This window comes from Ranitomeya imitator, chromosome 2 (assembly GCF_032444005.1).
Source record: "Ranitomeya imitator isolate aRanImi1 chromosome 2, aRanImi1.pri, whole genome shotgun sequence".
In the NCBI taxonomy this organism is placed as follows: domain Eukaryota; kingdom Metazoa; phylum Chordata; class Amphibia; order Anura; family Dendrobatidae; genus Ranitomeya; species Ranitomeya imitator.
In genome coordinates, this window is record NC_091283.1 from 765,964,972 (window position 1) to 765,982,472 (window position 17,501).

Genomic DNA, 17,501 nt, shown 5'->3' on the forward strand with positions numbered 1-17,501 from the left:
TAATCTGAAGACCTAGTATATGACCTCTAAAGACTTACCTTCTATGTAACAATTTTTTACTGTGTGAATTCATGCCACTTCTGTACTATAGTGTACCATGTGCTGTCTTATGTACTACCTTACAACCCTCTTAAAAAAAAAATCATATGTAATAAAAATTTTTGTATTGCCATTTTAATCATAGTTCTCCAATTTTTGATAGGAGATACTTAGAGGATCCAAACATCCACTGGGGATTCTCAAAAAATATCATAAAAATGAAGTAGGTAATAAGAAAAAAAAATAAAATAGTACAGATTAGAGAGGGAACAACAGTGGCTTTTTAAAGTCAATTAGTGATTAGATTACTACAATAGACTTAGGATTGAAACCATCTGTTTCAGACCACTCCTACAATAGTTTATCCTGCAGAAGCCACTAGTGGAAGCCAGAGTGGAATTCCAGACTACAGAACTCCTCATGTCCAAACTGCCCACCTTTGTCAACTTCGAGTCAAAGGATGTGATGACAGTAGCCCTTTAAAGCCTTGTTCTGTATGAAAGTTTAAGGGGTTACAATGAACAGTATCGGCATCTAACCCCTTTTAAAGCACGTCCTGGTACAATGTAAATATGGTTTGTTAGGATTGTATAATTCTTTGTCTAGTGCTGTATAGACATGTATTTTATGTATTATTTTGCTACTGTACATTTACTTCTATGTTGGTTATAGGGAAAGTGTAGTGCTAAGTTTAGCCACTAGATGGGGGCATTTTAGTGTACATAGATAGGATAGGACGCAGTCTATTATATAGTTAACTGTAGGAGGGGTTAGCTGGGGAGTGAGAAACATTTCCTGGGTCCTCAGAGCCAGAAGGGGCTAGGGAGCCCGAAGTGCTCGGGTGGGCTTAATACCAGAGCTACTCAGCACCCTGCAACGTTGACAAGAACAAGGCCCGGCCTTCTAGTATTGGTGGCCAGGACAGCATCAGAAGAAGCAGCAGCAACAACCGTGCCATCAGTGCAGCTTTAGTGAGAACTACAGTTGCTAGGGAAGACTAAGTACGGGCAGGTCACTCATGTGGCAGCTTATTGCGTGGGCTGATAACCCTCAGGACTGGCGCGAAATGGTCGAGGAAGTCCCCAGATGGAGAAAGCCCCGCACAGGGAGGACGCTGAAGAACCGAAAGGTAAGGTCTGTCCCGGAAGCAAACTTAGTGACACGGAGAGGACAGAGGAAGAGTTGCATGATCTGAAAAATGATGCGGATGATGGAACGAATATGGATGTGCTGTGTACGAAGACCAGCTAATGCAAGTGCACTCAGCCACGATTACCACCCTGTACCCTCCATCTCAAAAAGACCAATACTAAATGAAAAGAAAACAGATTGTTATTAATATATCAAGTATTTAATAAAGATTTTTTTTTACTTTAATATATATGGCTTTCAATAGTAATACAAGTCCTCTTCAGTGTGGAAGGTCATAATGCACAACCTTGTAGTGAGAGCCACACTGTGGGCAGCGATTTACCTGCCCCTCATGGGCCCAGAACCAGATTACTTGAGAATTATCTTCTTCACCTGGAACAAAGATAGATAAAAGAGGTTTCAGTTTTACGATAAATTCAAACTGAGTATTTAAAATCCACACGGCTGTCAGGCTCCATCATGCTACTGCAATAGCCACCATGTAAAAAATAATGACATTTACTCTGAGAATGTTCAACAACGATATACACAACTATCTGAACTGAGGTTCTAAAGTAGGCTGGAATGCATAGACTTTGGAGGAAAAGTGATTGCGGGGCCATTGTAATTATATTTTATACTAGTTTTCTAGTTTGTCCCTTTGAACATATTTTGTATGTTTATGGCCTTGTGCTTTATTCTAGATGACATGACCATTTTAAATCTACAAGTGGCAGTACCCCATATGTGGTTGTACACTACTGTTTGAGCACACGGCAGGGATCAGATGGAAAGAAGCGCTACCTGGCTCTTAGAATGTATATTCTGTTTGAATAGATTGTGGGCTCCATTAGCTGAACATCTGAGGTGCCAGAACAGCAGAAAACTATCAGCAGAGTCTTAAAGACTGAGTATTCACCCTCAACCACTTAGACGCCACTGTTGTGAACGACGGCAGTATCTGATGGGTTAATCGGCCCTGATCACTTCCAAAATCAGTCTAGACCGATGCAGTCATAAAGCAGACACTTGTAGGATTTTCCCACACTGGCTGAAAAGACACATTGGTGGTTAATCAATTCAGGACTCCTATGAAAAAACATGTATTCTTTCCTCCTGTAGCTGCAACATTCCAGTGATGTCATGTGCTGACCAGTCAGCAAGCAGCCGCTGGACAGTAGTGCATTAATATTCTGTCAAAGTGGACGTCCACTGACGGACTAGTAATTCCTGCAGATGGCAAGCTGGTTTATATTTCAGTTAGGGTCCTGAATGGATTAAGCTGGTGTTATCCAGTAGTGGGCAACTGCTAAATGTCAAAGAGCTGCATCAGGTTTGATAACTTTAGTGCATCTTGTAACATCTGTAAACATGATAGACAGGAGGGTTACATTACTTTACATCCATCTACATAAAATTGCAACTATGTTACAAAATAAATTGCCCTTTACAAAGTCTGGCTTACAGCTCATTTGCTTAGCTAACCATTCACTTTTGTCAATTGCAAGATGAATTTAAAATAATTACTTTATCAAGTGCCAAGAGACAATTTTAATACCAGAAAATTGATGAACAGATCAAAAGACCGTCATTTAAAGGGAACCTGTCAGCAGGATTGTGCACAGTAACCTACACACAGTGTCAGATCGGCGCGTTATACTGATTAACATGATACCTTGGTTGATGAAATCCATCTTATGGTTGTTCTTTAATCTTTATTTTCAGTTGTGTCAATAAAATTCTGGTGCCCTTAAGCCGGGGTTGGTGTATGTGGTGCTCTGCTTAGATATTCATAATGCAGACTGCTGACAGGTCACTGCTCCCTCAGTCACCTGCCCCCTACTTTGCATAATGAATCTGTATATACTAAAAAAAAAAAAAAAAAAAAAAAAAAAAAAATGCTTCTGCAGGCAGGTGCCAATACACATTTTTTTCCAGGTTATTCAGCTAGTTTGGGGAAAAAAAAAAAAAACAATTTGAAAATGGCACCACCCGAGCCTGCACAGTAACTGCTATCGGTTTCTGCTGCTGTGATCTGATACTGTGCATGCGCCAGCAGCTAAATCTTACTGGAGAAGTGGAAAAAAGTCCTCCTCCAAGATGGCACTGCCGCTCAAGAGATAGCCGAGGGTGAGGGGAGAGAGAAACACCTGCCTCGGCACTAAAAAAAGGATAGCAAGAAGTCAGGAAAGGGTGGAAGATGTGCTATCTAACATCGAACTGCCGGACACATGGCAGAAGCCCATATGTAGACCCTGCACTTCAAAAAGACGACTTCTTTACTGTCGGATATGAGGTCCATAATCAGAGAAGAGGTCCAGGCACATAACTCACAGCCTGAATCCCAGAGTGGTTCCCGTAAAAGACTGAGGGAAATAGAAGTGTCCTCTGAAGATATGGTATTTACTGACCAGCCAGAGGGAGGGAAAATATATTTTTTCCTCCGAGGACACAGACGAACTCCTCCATGCAGTAATGAATACCATGCAGGTGGAGGAAGCCCGAAAACACCTCTCCGTAAAGGAAGAGATGTTTGGAGGGTTATGGTCCCAGAGAAATAGAGTCTTCCCGGTCAGCCACATTCACTCAATCATGGAGGAATGGGAGGATGCTGAAAAGAGACTGGTTATTCCTAGAGACTTCAAAGTTCGCCTACCCTTTGAGCCGGAGTACATCAAAGCCTAGAAGACATCCCCAAGGTTGACATTCCAGTAATCAAGATGGCAAAGAGAACCTCAGTTCCGTTGAAGGACTCCTCCAGTCTAAAAGGAACTCATGGACCGGAAGGCAGGCGGACGGCCTCCTACAGGGAACCTGGGAAACCTCAACAGCCATAATTCAGGCTAACATCGCGGCAACCTCGGTGGCTTGATCTATGCATTTATGGGTCGATGACTTGGAGGAACACTTGAGGTCTAAGACCCCCAGGGACACCATCCTGAAATCCCTTCCCCTCCTGAAGCTAGAGACCAGATTCATGGCTGACGCATCAGCAGAATCTGTACGATTTTCAGCCAGGAATGGGTCCTTATCCAATGCCACCCGAAGACCTATCTGGCTAAAGACACGGTCAGGGGACACAGTCCCAAAACAAAACTATGTTCCATTCCCTTCTCAGGCAATAGTGTTTCGGCTTGTTTTAGAAGATATTCAAGAAAAGGCATCAGACAAAAAGAAAGGGTTCCCCAAGGAGAAACCAAAAGAAATCAACCTTTTCGTAGGTCCCAACCTAGCCAGAGGTCAGGCTATAAAAAGGGCAAACAGGCAGACAGAGCTCCCCCAAGGGTAGGGGTAAGGACTCCGTTTTTGGTTCAAGCTCAGGTAGAAAGTGACGCTGTGAGAGTGGCAGCTAGGGCAGTTACTGGGGGGCTGGCAGTAAATTTCAGGAAATTAGGGGATTTTGGTGATAGTTGCCTGTGGTTACAAAATAGAGTTTACCCAACTCCCCCCCCAGGGAGGATCATCATCAACTTCCACCTTAAGTCAGCAGTTTCCTCCATGTGAACAGATGTCCAGGATTTCCTAAAGATTGGAGCAGCAGTCCCAATGCCAAAGCAGGAAAAGTGCAAGGGCCATTACTCCAGTCTCTTCTCTGTAAAGAAAAAAAAAAAAAAACCCTCAGGAGAGAGCAGGACAGTATAAATTTACAGCCCCTGAACCGCTGGATAAAATACAAAAAATTCAAGATAGTCCATCAGATCTACAATTCCCCTTATAGACAGGAATGCTGTAATGTGTACCCTAGACTTAAAGAACGCGTACTATCACGTTCCTGTGCATGATTCATTTCAGAGATGCCCACGATTTGCTCTGAGGGTCTAGTCCATCACTACCTGTTCTGTGGTCTCTTTTGACCTAGCTTCAGCACCCAGGGTGTTCACCAAGCTTGTGGCAGAGTTAGTCGCCTATCTAAGGAAACGGGATATCATATTCACCTACCTAGACGACTTTCTGGTCATAGCCAGGTCCAAGGAAAAACTCATGGAGTACTGCCAGACCTAGATTACCACACTTCAGAGGCTGGGATGGGTCATGAATTGGGAAAAGACAGATCTCATTCCAGAATCTAGAATAAGATCCCTTTGGATTCTTCTAGACTCCCACCTAAGAACATCTTTCTTACCAGAAGAGAAGCATATCACTGAGGGAAAGAATCTACCAATTTAAAGGAAGCCGCTGCTCCATCAGAGAAGCAATGAAGATCCTGGGACTGATGACCTCTTGAATCCCCTGCGTACAGTGGAGTCCGTTCCACTCACGAGAACTCCAGGGCGCGATTCTATCTGCCTAGGACAAATGTCAACTCTCGCTTGACACCGATGTCCCTATGTCTGAGGGAATCTCTATGATGGTGGACCACTATGGAAAACCTCCAGGTGGGAGTTCCCTGGATTCTCTCCACTTGCACCGTGATCACCATCGACGCAAGTCAGCTGGGTTGGGGTGGCCATTCGGAGGAAGATATTTCCAGGGAGAGTAGAGTCCAGAGATGGGATCCAGATCCTCGAACGTCAGGGAACTGTATGCAGTATGGAAGGTACTAGTCCAGGTCCAGTCAACTGTCAGGGGCAGGCATATAAGGATCCTGTCCTAAAACACGACGATGGTGGCATTCTTACACCATCAAGGGGGGGCCAAAACAACCTGCCCTGCAACACCTAGCAAGGAAGATCTTCAAACGGGCAGGAAGGATGACGATATCCATCCCTGCAGGACACCTGGAAGGATCCAGGAACTGGGTGGCAGACTTCCTGAGAAGGCAGAAGATATCCCTGATGGAGTGGGAACTGAATGGGGATGTGTTCGGCATGCTGTATCAACCCGGGGGTGGGGTTGTATGGTTCCACGAGTGGCTCTCATCCAAAGAAAACACGAAGGTCAGAATTTTTTCCCTAGACAGCTCAGTAGAGTATGTACTGTCCCAACCTTGGGGAGAGAAGCTGTCCTATGCATTTTTCCCTCTTCCTCTAGTTCCGAGAGTGCTGAGGAAAGTACAGGAAAAAAAAGGGCAAAGATCATCATGGTGGTGCCCTTCTGGCCAAAGATTTGGTTCTCTTTGCTGAGAAAGATGGTAGTAGAAGACCCCATCCTCCTCCCAAAGAGAAAATACCTCTACCAGGGCCCAGTTTACTGCAATACAGACAGTCTTCAGCTATCAGCATGGATTCTGAGAGGCAAGTCCTGGAATCAAGAGAATTGTCCGACTAAGTGATATCTACCCTTCAAGCAAGCAGAAAACCTGTGACCTTTGCTATATATAATAAGATTTCGAAGCACTTCTGCATTTACTGCGAGGAGTTATCAGTAGATACATCTCACCTGCACATTCCCAAGATTCTTGAATCCCTGCAGACAGGTTTCAGCCAGGGTCTTGGACCAAGTACTCTGAGGGTACAAATTTCATCCCTTAGCATATATTGACTCTCCGCTACCTACCCACCCCTGGATAGCTAGGTTCTTTAGAGCTATACAGAGGCTGAGGCCTTCTGTAAGGCTTCTTTCACACTTCTGTTCTGGGTGCGTCATAATGTGATATTTTTTCCCCCTGACTTGAAAATCCTTCCGGGTATGCTTAGAATGAAAAAACGGGATTACTCGCTGGATTCCTGTGTTTGACGGTCAGCGACGGATCCTGCGCCCATAGGCTTCCATTATAGCCGACGACGGACAGCGCAGGACCAGTCGCTGAGCTATTTTCCGACGGATCCAGTGTACGACGGATGAAACGGATGGCCATCTGTCACAATCTGTCGCTAATACAAATCTATGGGAAAAAACAGGATCCTGCAGAAAAATTTGCAGGATCCTGTTGAAAAAAAAAAAAAAAAAAAAAGACGTATTTCAACAGGAGGAAAAAGACGGAAGTGTGAAAAAGGCCTAAGGAAATCTGTCCCATCATGGGATCTAAACCTGGTGCTAAACACACTTTGTAAACATCCATATGAACCAGCAAATTATATGGACATTAGTAGGCCCTCATTTAAAACGGCTTTCCTGGTAGCGATTACCAGGGCTGTGGAGTCGGTAAGCCAAACCTCCAACTCCTCAATTTCCATGACACCGTCTCCACCACTCCAACTCAACAGCCCTGGTAATTCGGCCAAAAGAATAGGGGAATTGCAGGCCCCATTTATCAGGGACCCATATTTACAGATATTTGAGGATTGACTGGTCTTGAGACTCGACCCAGCATTCCTCCCTAAAGTAGTATCAACCCCGAACATGAACCAGGAAGTCGTTCTTCCCTCCTTCTGCCAGCACCCTAGAAACCTAAAGGAACAATTTTTTCATTGCCTAGATGTTAGGGAGACAGTTCTCTAATACCTAGAGGCAACTAGGGACCAGAGACCGGACACAAACTTGTTCGTGCAATATGGGGGATCAAATAGGAGAAAGACAGTGGCAAAATCCACAATAGCCAAGTGGATCAGATCCACAATTGGTCTGGCCTATCAGGCTAAGGGAAGCTCTCCCCCAGAAACTCTTAGGGCCCATTCAACGAGGGCCATAGCTACCTCATGGGCAGAGAGGAGGGCATCAGTGGATCAAATATGTAGGGCAGCAACATGGTCGAATCTGAATACTTTCTTGAGACATTACAAGCTAAACGTAGTCTCCTGACAAGTGGCCTTCGATAGGAAGGTTCTTCATGCGGCGACCCCACCCTAGATCATTATACTTTGGTATTGTCCATGGTGCTGTCAGTATTGATGACCTGGAAAACGGTAATTAGACCTACCTGTAATTGCATTTCCAGGAATCCATCCTAACAGCATGGCTAGTTCCCCGCCTTCTGAGAAATTCTACACTAATGTGACGTAACATTTGTATAAATGAATAATTAATAAACTTATGTTGCAGCCATCTAGGTGTGGTACTTAGAAAAGAAAAAAAAGGGGGTTGAGTTCCAGCTCCTTAAAATAATTATTTTATTGATGCCTTTAAAAACATTGTACACGGTGTACATTCTCCCTCCAGTATGTGCCGATGGACAGCAGAGACACGGCGACGTGTTTCGATCAAACGATCTTTGTCAAAGCCATACTGTGATCTAACTGATCACCTTAGTTATAGGAAACATTATCCAATCAGATCCCATCTACTAGTCACATGACCTTTAGACAGGTCCTTCAATTAAAGGCATCAATAAAAGAATTATTTTAAGGAGCTGGAACTCAACCCCCTTTTTTTTCCCTATGGAATACGCTTGTCGGCAGTGGAGTTCCGAGCACCTGTGGTGAAGACTGGTGAGCTGGCTTATGTTTTATTTTTTGTTATTACTTAGAAAAGACATTGAGGGGTGTAGATGAGAGGGTCCTTTTAACCTCTCGTTTCTGTTCCCAGTGAGGATAAGAAAGACGTCCTCCATGGTGCTGTCAGGATTGATGACCTGGAAAATCATGTTTTGAACTTTATAAGTCAGGCTTCTGCAGCTGAATGCACCAGCACAGGTCAGCCTGGTGTACATATCTGGTACAGAGCCCAAAGTGACATGTGCTCAAGTCATGACAGATCTGTACATACAGCTTTAAGGAGTTAATCACCCTTTCTACAAGTTTATTACACTGAAATGAAATATGCAGCAAAGAAACTTACATATGCAGCCCACAATTCTCTGCTTGTTGATGGATGGCACGATGTGTGGACTCTCTTTGGTTCCTGCATAGGATTTTGGCTTCTGGACGTTAAAAGGATCCTTAGAAAGAGAAAACATGTCATAAGTGGTCATTTAACATTTAGCTGTAAAGAATGCAGAAGAGTTCATTTAAAGTTGCTGAAAAAATTAAATTTAGCAATGTCTTGCCATGAACCAGATACACTGAAGTTCCTGCAAAGGTCTCCTTATGGACTGACCTTTATCCACATTGGTATAAGATCAGCCATTTGCTTCACTTCTTCTGGAAGCAAAGGAATAACTGGAACAAGGCCTGAACCTCATGACTGGCACTGCTGTAGGTACATGATCGATCTACTGAAGTCAGCACAGCATATCCCATATATAGCTATACAGTATAGTTAATCTCAGACCTTCAACATTTACTGTGCGTTGAGAAAGCAAGAACACAACCTTATAGTAAAGATCTGCAAAGAGGTTGAACCAGGACAAACTTATTAAAATACACCTGCAAGCAGTGATCATTTTAATGAAGGCCAAGTCTGTCAATAGCAGGAGAACCGCTTCCTCCCCACTGTCTAAAATGATGGGTACATGGTAAGCACCCCATTCTGCTTTATGACATCCATGTGCACTCAGGACCTGTGGAGAGGGTCTTTAATATAGTGGCATTACCCCTCGAGTTGTTTCCACATGACAGTCGTTTACAGTCCTTCATAATGAGAAGCAAGGTAGAACAACTTAGTTATACGATACTACCAAAGTATCATTAAATGGGTTATCCAGGACTTTTATTTTTAACTTTGAGCCTGAAAACAGGCAGGTAGTTGCAAACAAAGGCAACTGCCTGCTTTACCGGCTGCTCCATGACAGCAGCTATTCTGGGCAGCTCTGTTGATGGGGCAAGACTGCAGTTATGCTGGTGTATAACTTGCTCCCCTCAGTAAGGCAGTAGGGAGCCAGCTGTCAGAGCAAAGCTGAAGAGAAGCTGCTGTTCTGTGGACAGGACTTCAGTGGAAGATGCTGACTGTCGGCACAGACCGTTAGTAACTACCTGCTTGCTGGGTCTTAAGTAGTGATGAGCAAATGTGCTCGGACAAGGTGTTATCCAAGCATGTGGGAGTGCTGGAATATTAGGTTCGAATCCCTGTGGTCGCATGATTTACGGCTGTTAGCTTCAACACGTGCCAGGATCCCCCAACAGCCCATGCTTTTGATCCCTTGCTGATTTTGTAAGTTTGCCCACTGACAAAGACATGAACAGTCTACAATTTTAAGGGTAGGTTAATTTTAACAGCGATAGAATATAAAAATTAAAATCCAGAAAATTACATTGTATAATTTATATAAATTTATTTGCATTTTGAAAAGAAAGGTATTTGATCCCTCTGGCAAACAAGACTTAATACTTCGTGGCAAAACCCTTGTTGGCAAGCACAGCAGTCAGACGGTTTTTGTAGTTTATGATGAGGTTTGCGCCCATGTCAGGAGGAATTTTGGTCCACTCCATTTTGCAGATTATCTCTAAATCTTTAAGATTGAGGCTGTCGCTTGGCAACTCGAAGCTTCAACTCCCTCCTTAAATTTTCTATAGGATTAAGGTCTGGAAACTGGCTAGGCCACTCCATGACCTTAATGTGCTTTTTGAGCCACTCCTTTGTAACCTTGACTGTATGTTTTGGGTCATTGTTTTGCTGGAAGACCCAGCCACGACCAATTTTTAATGTCCTGGCAAAGGGAAGGAGGTTGTCACTCAGGATTTTACAGGATATGGCTCCATCCATTCTCCCATTGATGCGGTGAAGTAGTCCTGTGCCCTTAGCAGAGAAACACTCCCAAAACAATGTTTCCACCTCCTTGCTTGAAAACACAGTGAGTTGAGTTAATACCAAAGACCTCAATTTTTGTCTCATCTGACCACAGCACCTTCTCCCAATCACTCACAGAACCATCCAGGTCTTCATTTGCAAACTTCAGACGGGCCTGCACATGTGCCTTCTTGAGCAGGGGGACCTTGCGGGCACTGCAAGATTTTAAGCCTTTACAGCGTAATGTGTTACCAATAGTTTTCTTGGCGACGGTGGTCCCAGATGCCTTGAGATCATTAGCAAGTCCCCCTCGTGTAGTTTTAGGCTGATCTCTCACCTTCCTCATGATCAAGGATACCCCACGAGGTGAGATTTTGCATGGTGCCCCAGATTGATAGTCATCTTGCTTTTCTTCCATTTTCTTATTATTGCACCAACAGTTGTCTCCTTCTCACCCAGCGTCTTAATGGTTTTGTAGCCCATTCCAGCTTTGTGCAGGTCTATGATCTTGTCTCTGACATCCTTATAAAGCTCTTTGGTCTTGCCAATGTTGTAGAGGTTAGAGTATGATAGATTAATGGAGTCTGTGGACAGGAGTCTTTTATAAAGGCGACTATGTAACAGCTGTCTTTAATGGAGGTAGTGAGTTGATTAGAAGAGTCTAACTGGTCTGTAGGAACCAGAACTCTTAAGTATTTGATCCCCTACAAACCATTATTTCTCACTGCAAAATGGAAATAAATTTATAGAATTTATACAATGTGATTTTCTGGATTTTATTTTTGATATTCTACCTCTCAATGTTAAAATTAACCTACCCTTAACCCTCGGAGCTTTTGTCGGTCTCGCGTTTTCGTTCTTCCCAGAGCCATAACTTTTTATTTTTCCATCAATATTGCCATGTGAGGGCTTGTTTTTTGCAGGACGAGTTGTACTTTTGAACGACCATGTCGTGTACTAGAAAACGGGAAAAAAAATTCCAAGTGCAGTGAAATTGCAAAAAAAGTGCAATCTCCCTTTTTTGGTTTGGCTTTTTTACTAGGTTTACTAAATGCTAAAACTGAACTGCCATTATGATTCTCCAGGTCATTATGAGTTCATAGACACCTAACATGTCTAGGTTCTTTTTTATCTAAGTGGTGAAAAAAATTCCAAACTTTGTTAGAGAAAATTGCGCCAAATTCCGATACCTGTAGCGTCTCCATTTTTCATGATCTGGGGTTGGATGAAGGCTTTTTCGTGTGCCGAGCTGACGTTTTCAATTATACCAATTTGGTACCCTTACGATCTTTTGATCGCCCGTTATTACATCTTAATACAATGTCGCGGCGATCAAAAAAATTTAATTTTGGCGTTATAATTTTTTTTTTCTCGTCACGCCGTTTAGCAATCAGGTTAATCTGTTTTTATTGATAGATTGGGTGATTCTGAAAGTGGTGATACCAAATATGTGTAGGTTTGATATTTTTATTTTATTTTGAATGGAGCGAATGTGTGTGTGTTCAAATCACCCCCCTTACTGTATATACTCGAGTATAAGCCGAACCCCCTAATTTTGCCACAAAAAACTGGGAAAACTTATTGACTAGAGTATAAGCCTAGGGTGGAAATGCAGCATTTACCGGTGAATTTCAAAAATAAAAATAGATCATCATTTCCCCATAGCTGTGCCATATAGTGCTCTGCACCGTTCATAGTTCCCTATAGCTGTGCCCCATATAGTGCTCTGCACCGTTCATAGTTCCCTATAGCTGTGCCCCATATAGTGCTCTGCACAGTTCATAGTTCCCTATAGCTGTGCCCCATATAGTGCTCTGCACCGTTCATAGTTCCCTATAGCTGTGCCCCATATAGTGCTCTGCACCGTTCATAGTTCCCCATAGAAAGCTCTGCCATTGCTGCAGTAAAAAAAAAAAAAAAAAAAAAAAAAAAAACATACTCCCCTCTCTTGCTTGCAGCTCCCGGCGTCCAGTCCCGGCGTCTCTGCACTGACTGATCAGGCAGAGGGCGCCGCGCACACTATATGCGTCATCGCGCCCTCTGACCTGCTCAGTCAGAGCGCAGAGACGCCGGGAAGATGGAGCGGCGCCCGGCGGTTGGAACGTGGACAGGTGAATATTACATACTTACCTGGTCCCGACGTCCGGCTCCCTCTGCCTGTCACAGCTGGTCTTCGGTGCCGCAGCTTCTTTCTGCCGGTGACCGCTGATTAGAGAAATGAATAGGCGGCTCCACCCCTATGGGAGGTGGAGCCGCTTATTCATTTCTCTAATGAGCGGTCCCACGTGACCGCTAAACAGGGGAAGAGCTGCAGCACCGAAGACCGTGTGACGGCAGGGACAGCGCCAGGATTGCTGGGACTAGGCAAGTATGCCTCAGCGCCCTCACCCGCCGACCCTGCCACCCACCTTGACTCGAGTATAAGCCGAGAGGGGCACTTTCAGCCCAAAAATCTCGGCTTATACTCGAATATATATATATATATATATATATATATATATATATATATATATATATATATATATATATATATATATATATATATATACACACACACACACACAGACATACACACACACACTTTTATTATTATTTATTTTTATTTTTTTAACTTTTGGCATGCTTCTATAGTCTCCATAGGAGACTAGAAGCTGCCATAGCCAGATTGGCTTTGCTACAGAGGTGATGTTCAGATCGCCTCTATATAACAGATTTACTCACTTGCCATGAGCACCTACCACTGGGTGGCACTCACAGCAAGCTGGCACTTGCGCAGGCGTGTACTATGGAGGACAGAGAATGAACTTCAATCCAATATTGCAGCCAGAGGGTAAGGAAAGGGTGAATCAAACACCGGAAAACCCCGCCTCTATGGCTGAAGATTGTTCCCTCCAAATTCAGGTGACAGAGTCCCTTTAAATGCTGCTGTCAGTTTGACAGCAGCATTTATTTGGTTAATAGCCACGGGTGGATCGAGATTCCACCTGCAGCTATTTCAGGCACATGTCAGCTGTTCAAAATAGCTGACATGTTCCCGGAAAGATGTGGCTCACTGCCGAAGCCCACATCAAAGGGAAGGAGACAGATGTACGCCTGATGTCGGTAAGGGGTTAAAGTTATAGACTGTTCATTTCTTTGTCAGTGGGCAAACTTACAAGATCAGCAAGGGATCAAATAATTATTTACCCCACTGTATGTATTGTGTGGTAAAAAACCCTAATATCAGGGTATAATATAAGGTAGTACACGTCTTAATTATGTAGCAAGGATTGGGGTAGCCCCCTCAAATATAATGCGGCACCCTCATAACCCTCTCCACTACCTCCATCATTGCCCTCTCCCCCACCACACCCATCACTGCTTTCTCCCCACCACTCCCATCATTACCCTCTCTACCAACTACACACACCTCTCTGAACTTTCCCCCACAGAGACACACATGCAAGACTGGCCCACCGGAGAATTCTCCCCTGGGCCCAGGCACTGACACCTGCTGGGGCAGCTGTCTATGTCCCCCCGTTGCTCCAGGGGCCCCCAGCCAGTGGCGTGTTGCTAATAGCAGCACACCATACAGCTGCTATGGGGCCCGCCCGATGCCAGCAGAGCAGCAGTGGGAGACAGGAGGCAAAATCCTGTCCCCACTGCTAAAGAGAAATGAATATTAACTCTTCCCCATGCCCCCATGGGCGTGGAGAGGGGTGAATATTCATTTCACTGTAATTGCTACTACACAGCAGGTGCAGTAATAGGGACACAACAGCAGCGGCTCAGCATTAGGGTATCATCAGGATAGGGAATTTGTGCTGGTTGGGGATAGATTGAGACCGTGCGAGAAGTGAAATGTGTCTTTGTTGTATTCTCTGCAGACAAGTCCTGGCAGGAGAAATAGTCATGTCGGTCTGGGCCAGATGGAAAAGTGAACGATTCCATCAGAAAGAACGTCCTCTGTAAGGCTACTTTCACACATCAGGTTTCTGCCGTCAGGCACAATCCGGCAAATTTAAAAAAAAACAAAAAAAAAAAAAAAACACGGACCCGGCAAAGTTGCCGAAGGATCTGTTTTTTTCTCAGACTTGTATTAGTGACGGATTGCCTCACGTTTCATCCATTTGTTGAATCCATCGCCGGAGAAAACGTACATAGGAACATTTTTTCTGTCAGGCGAAAAAACGCACAGCGACGGTTCCTGCGAGAAACAGATGAAACATGAGGTGAAATGAACAAATCCATTTTTTCTTGCATTGTTCCATTCAAATCATGCATCTCTCTTTCCGGAACAGGAAATTTAAATTTTATCCCCGGATTTACAAAAAAAAAAAAAAAAAAAAAAAAAGAAAAAAAAAAAAGCAAACAGATCCACAAAATCCATTTTTTGCAAAATTGCCCAGATTGTGCCTGATGGCAAAAAACTGATGTGTGAAAGTAGCCGAAGTCACTATCTGTAACTGAACTGTAATAAGTTGTGTGCTTTGTGGGACTGGTATCTACCACAATATGGCGGTAACATCAGTGTTCTTTGTGGAGATGTTCTTTGATGTAGCTGTAATCAGAGGCTAGGGGCCCACTCAGATGTTTTGCTACCCCCTGAGCTGAACCCCTAGCAGCAGATTGGCTGCAGCACACAAATGCCACAAAAACATCATGCAAAACCAGGGAGACCCAGCACCACCATCGCTAGAATGGCACCCATACAGGAGGAGAGTCTCCGCTTCTATTCTACCTCGACTGAATCCAAGAAAGCGGTTTAACCCCTTAGTGACGGAGCCAAGTTTTTGAAATCTGACCAGTGCCTTTTTATGTGGTAATAACTCTGCAACGCTTCAACAAATCCCAGTGATTTTGAGATTGTTTTTTCATGACACATTATACTTTATGATAACGGTAAATTTAGGTCAATATGTTTTGTGTTTATTTATAGAAAATATCAAAAATTTGAGAAAAATGTAAAAAAATTGGCAATTTTAAAAGTTTGAATGATTATCCCTTTAATACAGATAGTCATACCACAGCAAACCATTAATAAATAACATTTCCCTCATGCCTGCTTTACATCAGCACCATTTGTAAAATGTTCTTTTATTTTGTTAGCATTTTAAGAGGTTTAAAAATGTAGCAGCAATTTTTCATTTTTTTTTAGGAAATTTACAACATTTATTTTTTTAGGGAACTATCCATGTTTGAATTGACTTTAGGGGTCTCATGTATTGGGAAACCCCCAAACGTGATACCATTTTAACAACACCCCCAGACATATTGAAAACTGCTGTCAGGTAGTTTATTAACCCTTCAGGTGCTCTACAGGAATTAATGCAAAGTGGTATGACAGAAATGAAAATGTGTATTTTTACCACCTAAATGCCGGTAACTTCTGAACAGTTTACAACAGCCGACAGACTCTAAGGCCGCTATTTGGTCATGAATTGCCATCGCAAACATCAAGACCATACAATCATGATCTGAGGGCACCAATTGGGATAAAGAGGAAGCCCTTACACTGTTAACCATATATAATGATGTAGTCACTATTGACAGCAGCATCTAAGGGGTTAAACAGATATGTACGGTGCCAACACTGATCATGGCTGATACAGCAAGTTGTCAGCTATAGTGGACAGCCGACAGCTGCTGGATTGTCTCCTGTATAGGGAGGCTATTCTCTTATATTTCAGGTCAGTTAAAAGACGTATTGGTGGTCATTAAGGGGTTAAAAAACAAACAAAAAACTGGCAAGTGTACGATGCAAGTGTGTGAACAAGGCTCATCCTGACCCTAGTCTAGTGTCCCCAGCTGTACATTTCTCTATGTTCTGCATTGATCAGGTCACTTACCTCTCCCTTCTTCAGAGCATTGATGATTTTCCTCTCCAGGCCGGTCGCCTGCTCCTCATCAGTGGGGATACCTAGACAGAAAGGCCACAAAAAGAGACAGATCATAGCAAAAATACAAAGGAAAAACAAAGTACAAGTAGGAGAGGTGACCTGGGAGTGGCTGATAACAGCGGGCACTAGCCAGTATACGTCCCTGACAGACACCGGGCACAAGGTCGGTCCTGGCCGTCACCTGCTGTCAGGCGGAGTACGTGCTGATGGGCGGCGCACATTACTACACTGCTGCAAAGTCACGTCCACTGGCCCGTGCTCTGCCCTTCACAGGGGACACTCCAGCCTCACACACCGCAGGCGGCCAGCACTGTCCACATGACGGTCATACCCACCACCAGCGCTCATTGCCCTGACGCACGGTCTGCTGAGGCACACTGTCCTGGGAGCCGCTGCGCCCCGGGGGAGAAGGTGACGGACGAGCTGGAGAAACCTCCACGAAGCCATGACTTGTGCACCTCACAGCCGACAGCCGCCGCAACAGCGTCCAGTGGGCGGGGCCGAGGGCGGGCACTGCCTATTTATACCCGGAGATCGTACCAAGCGCATACCGGAGGGGTGGACCGTAACCCGCCGGCGGCCAGAGCCCGTGTCATCTCCGTACATGGCCGCGATGTGGCGGGAGCGCTGGTTATCGCGGGGCTTATTAGCTGCCACATGGACCGTGACTCAGGGACAGCTGGAAACACCATGTGTTCTATAGTAGTGGCCTCCCAATAAAAGTGACCTCGTGAATGGGAAGAATTGCTGTTTTTTTTAATTTAATAAGCAGCTTTGTAATTTACTTGTTATAAAAAAATCATCTTCATTCTTAAGGACACGAGGAATTTTAGTTGTATTAGTTATTGCTCGTTGCCTAGGTTACCGGCCACTGCCGTGCTAGGTGCTTACAAGCTGTTTTCTATAGAGCTTGTTCACACTGATCTAAGGCTGCCAGGATTTAGTCCAGTGCTGCAGAGGTAAAGCTGCCTCGTGTCAGAACCGTTCGGGTTCAGCAATGCTACATTGTCACGTGTCTGATCTGTCAAT

General features: G+C 44.1%; 1 protein-coding gene across 1 annotated transcript; it reads right to left on the reverse strand.

Moving 5' to 3' along the window:
* Window positions 1-1,368: 1,368 nt before the first annotated feature.
* Window positions 1,369-16,980, reverse strand: LOC138665708 (cytochrome c oxidase subunit 5B, mitochondrial-like). Its single transcript, XM_069753446.1, has 4 exons — window positions 16,808-16,980; window positions 16,422-16,492; window positions 8,767-8,866; window positions 1,369-1,563 (listed from the first exon to the last, which is right to left on the reverse strand). The coding sequence occupies exons 1-4, from the start codon at window positions 16,917-16,919 to the stop codon at window positions 1,451-1,453; spliced, it is 396 nt and encodes a 131-aa protein (XP_069609547.1). The 5' UTR covers window positions 16,920-16,980; the 3' UTR covers window positions 1,369-1,450.
* Window positions 16,981-17,501: the final 521 nt, after the last annotated feature.

What these genes read in the sequence shown, in the direction of transcription:
- LOC138665708 (XM_069753446.1), bottom strand. Translation starts at nt 16,919, where the DNA reads ATGGCTTCGTGGAGGTTTCTCCAGCTCGTCCGTCACCTTCTCCCCCGG. An exon ending in CAGGGCAATGAGCGCTGGTG is followed by an intron (nt 16,493 to 16,807) that starts GTGGGTATGACC and finishes CTTTCTGTCTAG; the next exon opens with GTATCCCCACTGATGAGGAG. An exon ending in GAGAATTGTGGGCTGCATAT is followed by an intron (nt 1,564 to 8,766) that starts GTAAGTTTCTTT and finishes TCTTTGTTCCAG; the next exon opens with GTGAAGAAGATAATTCTCAA.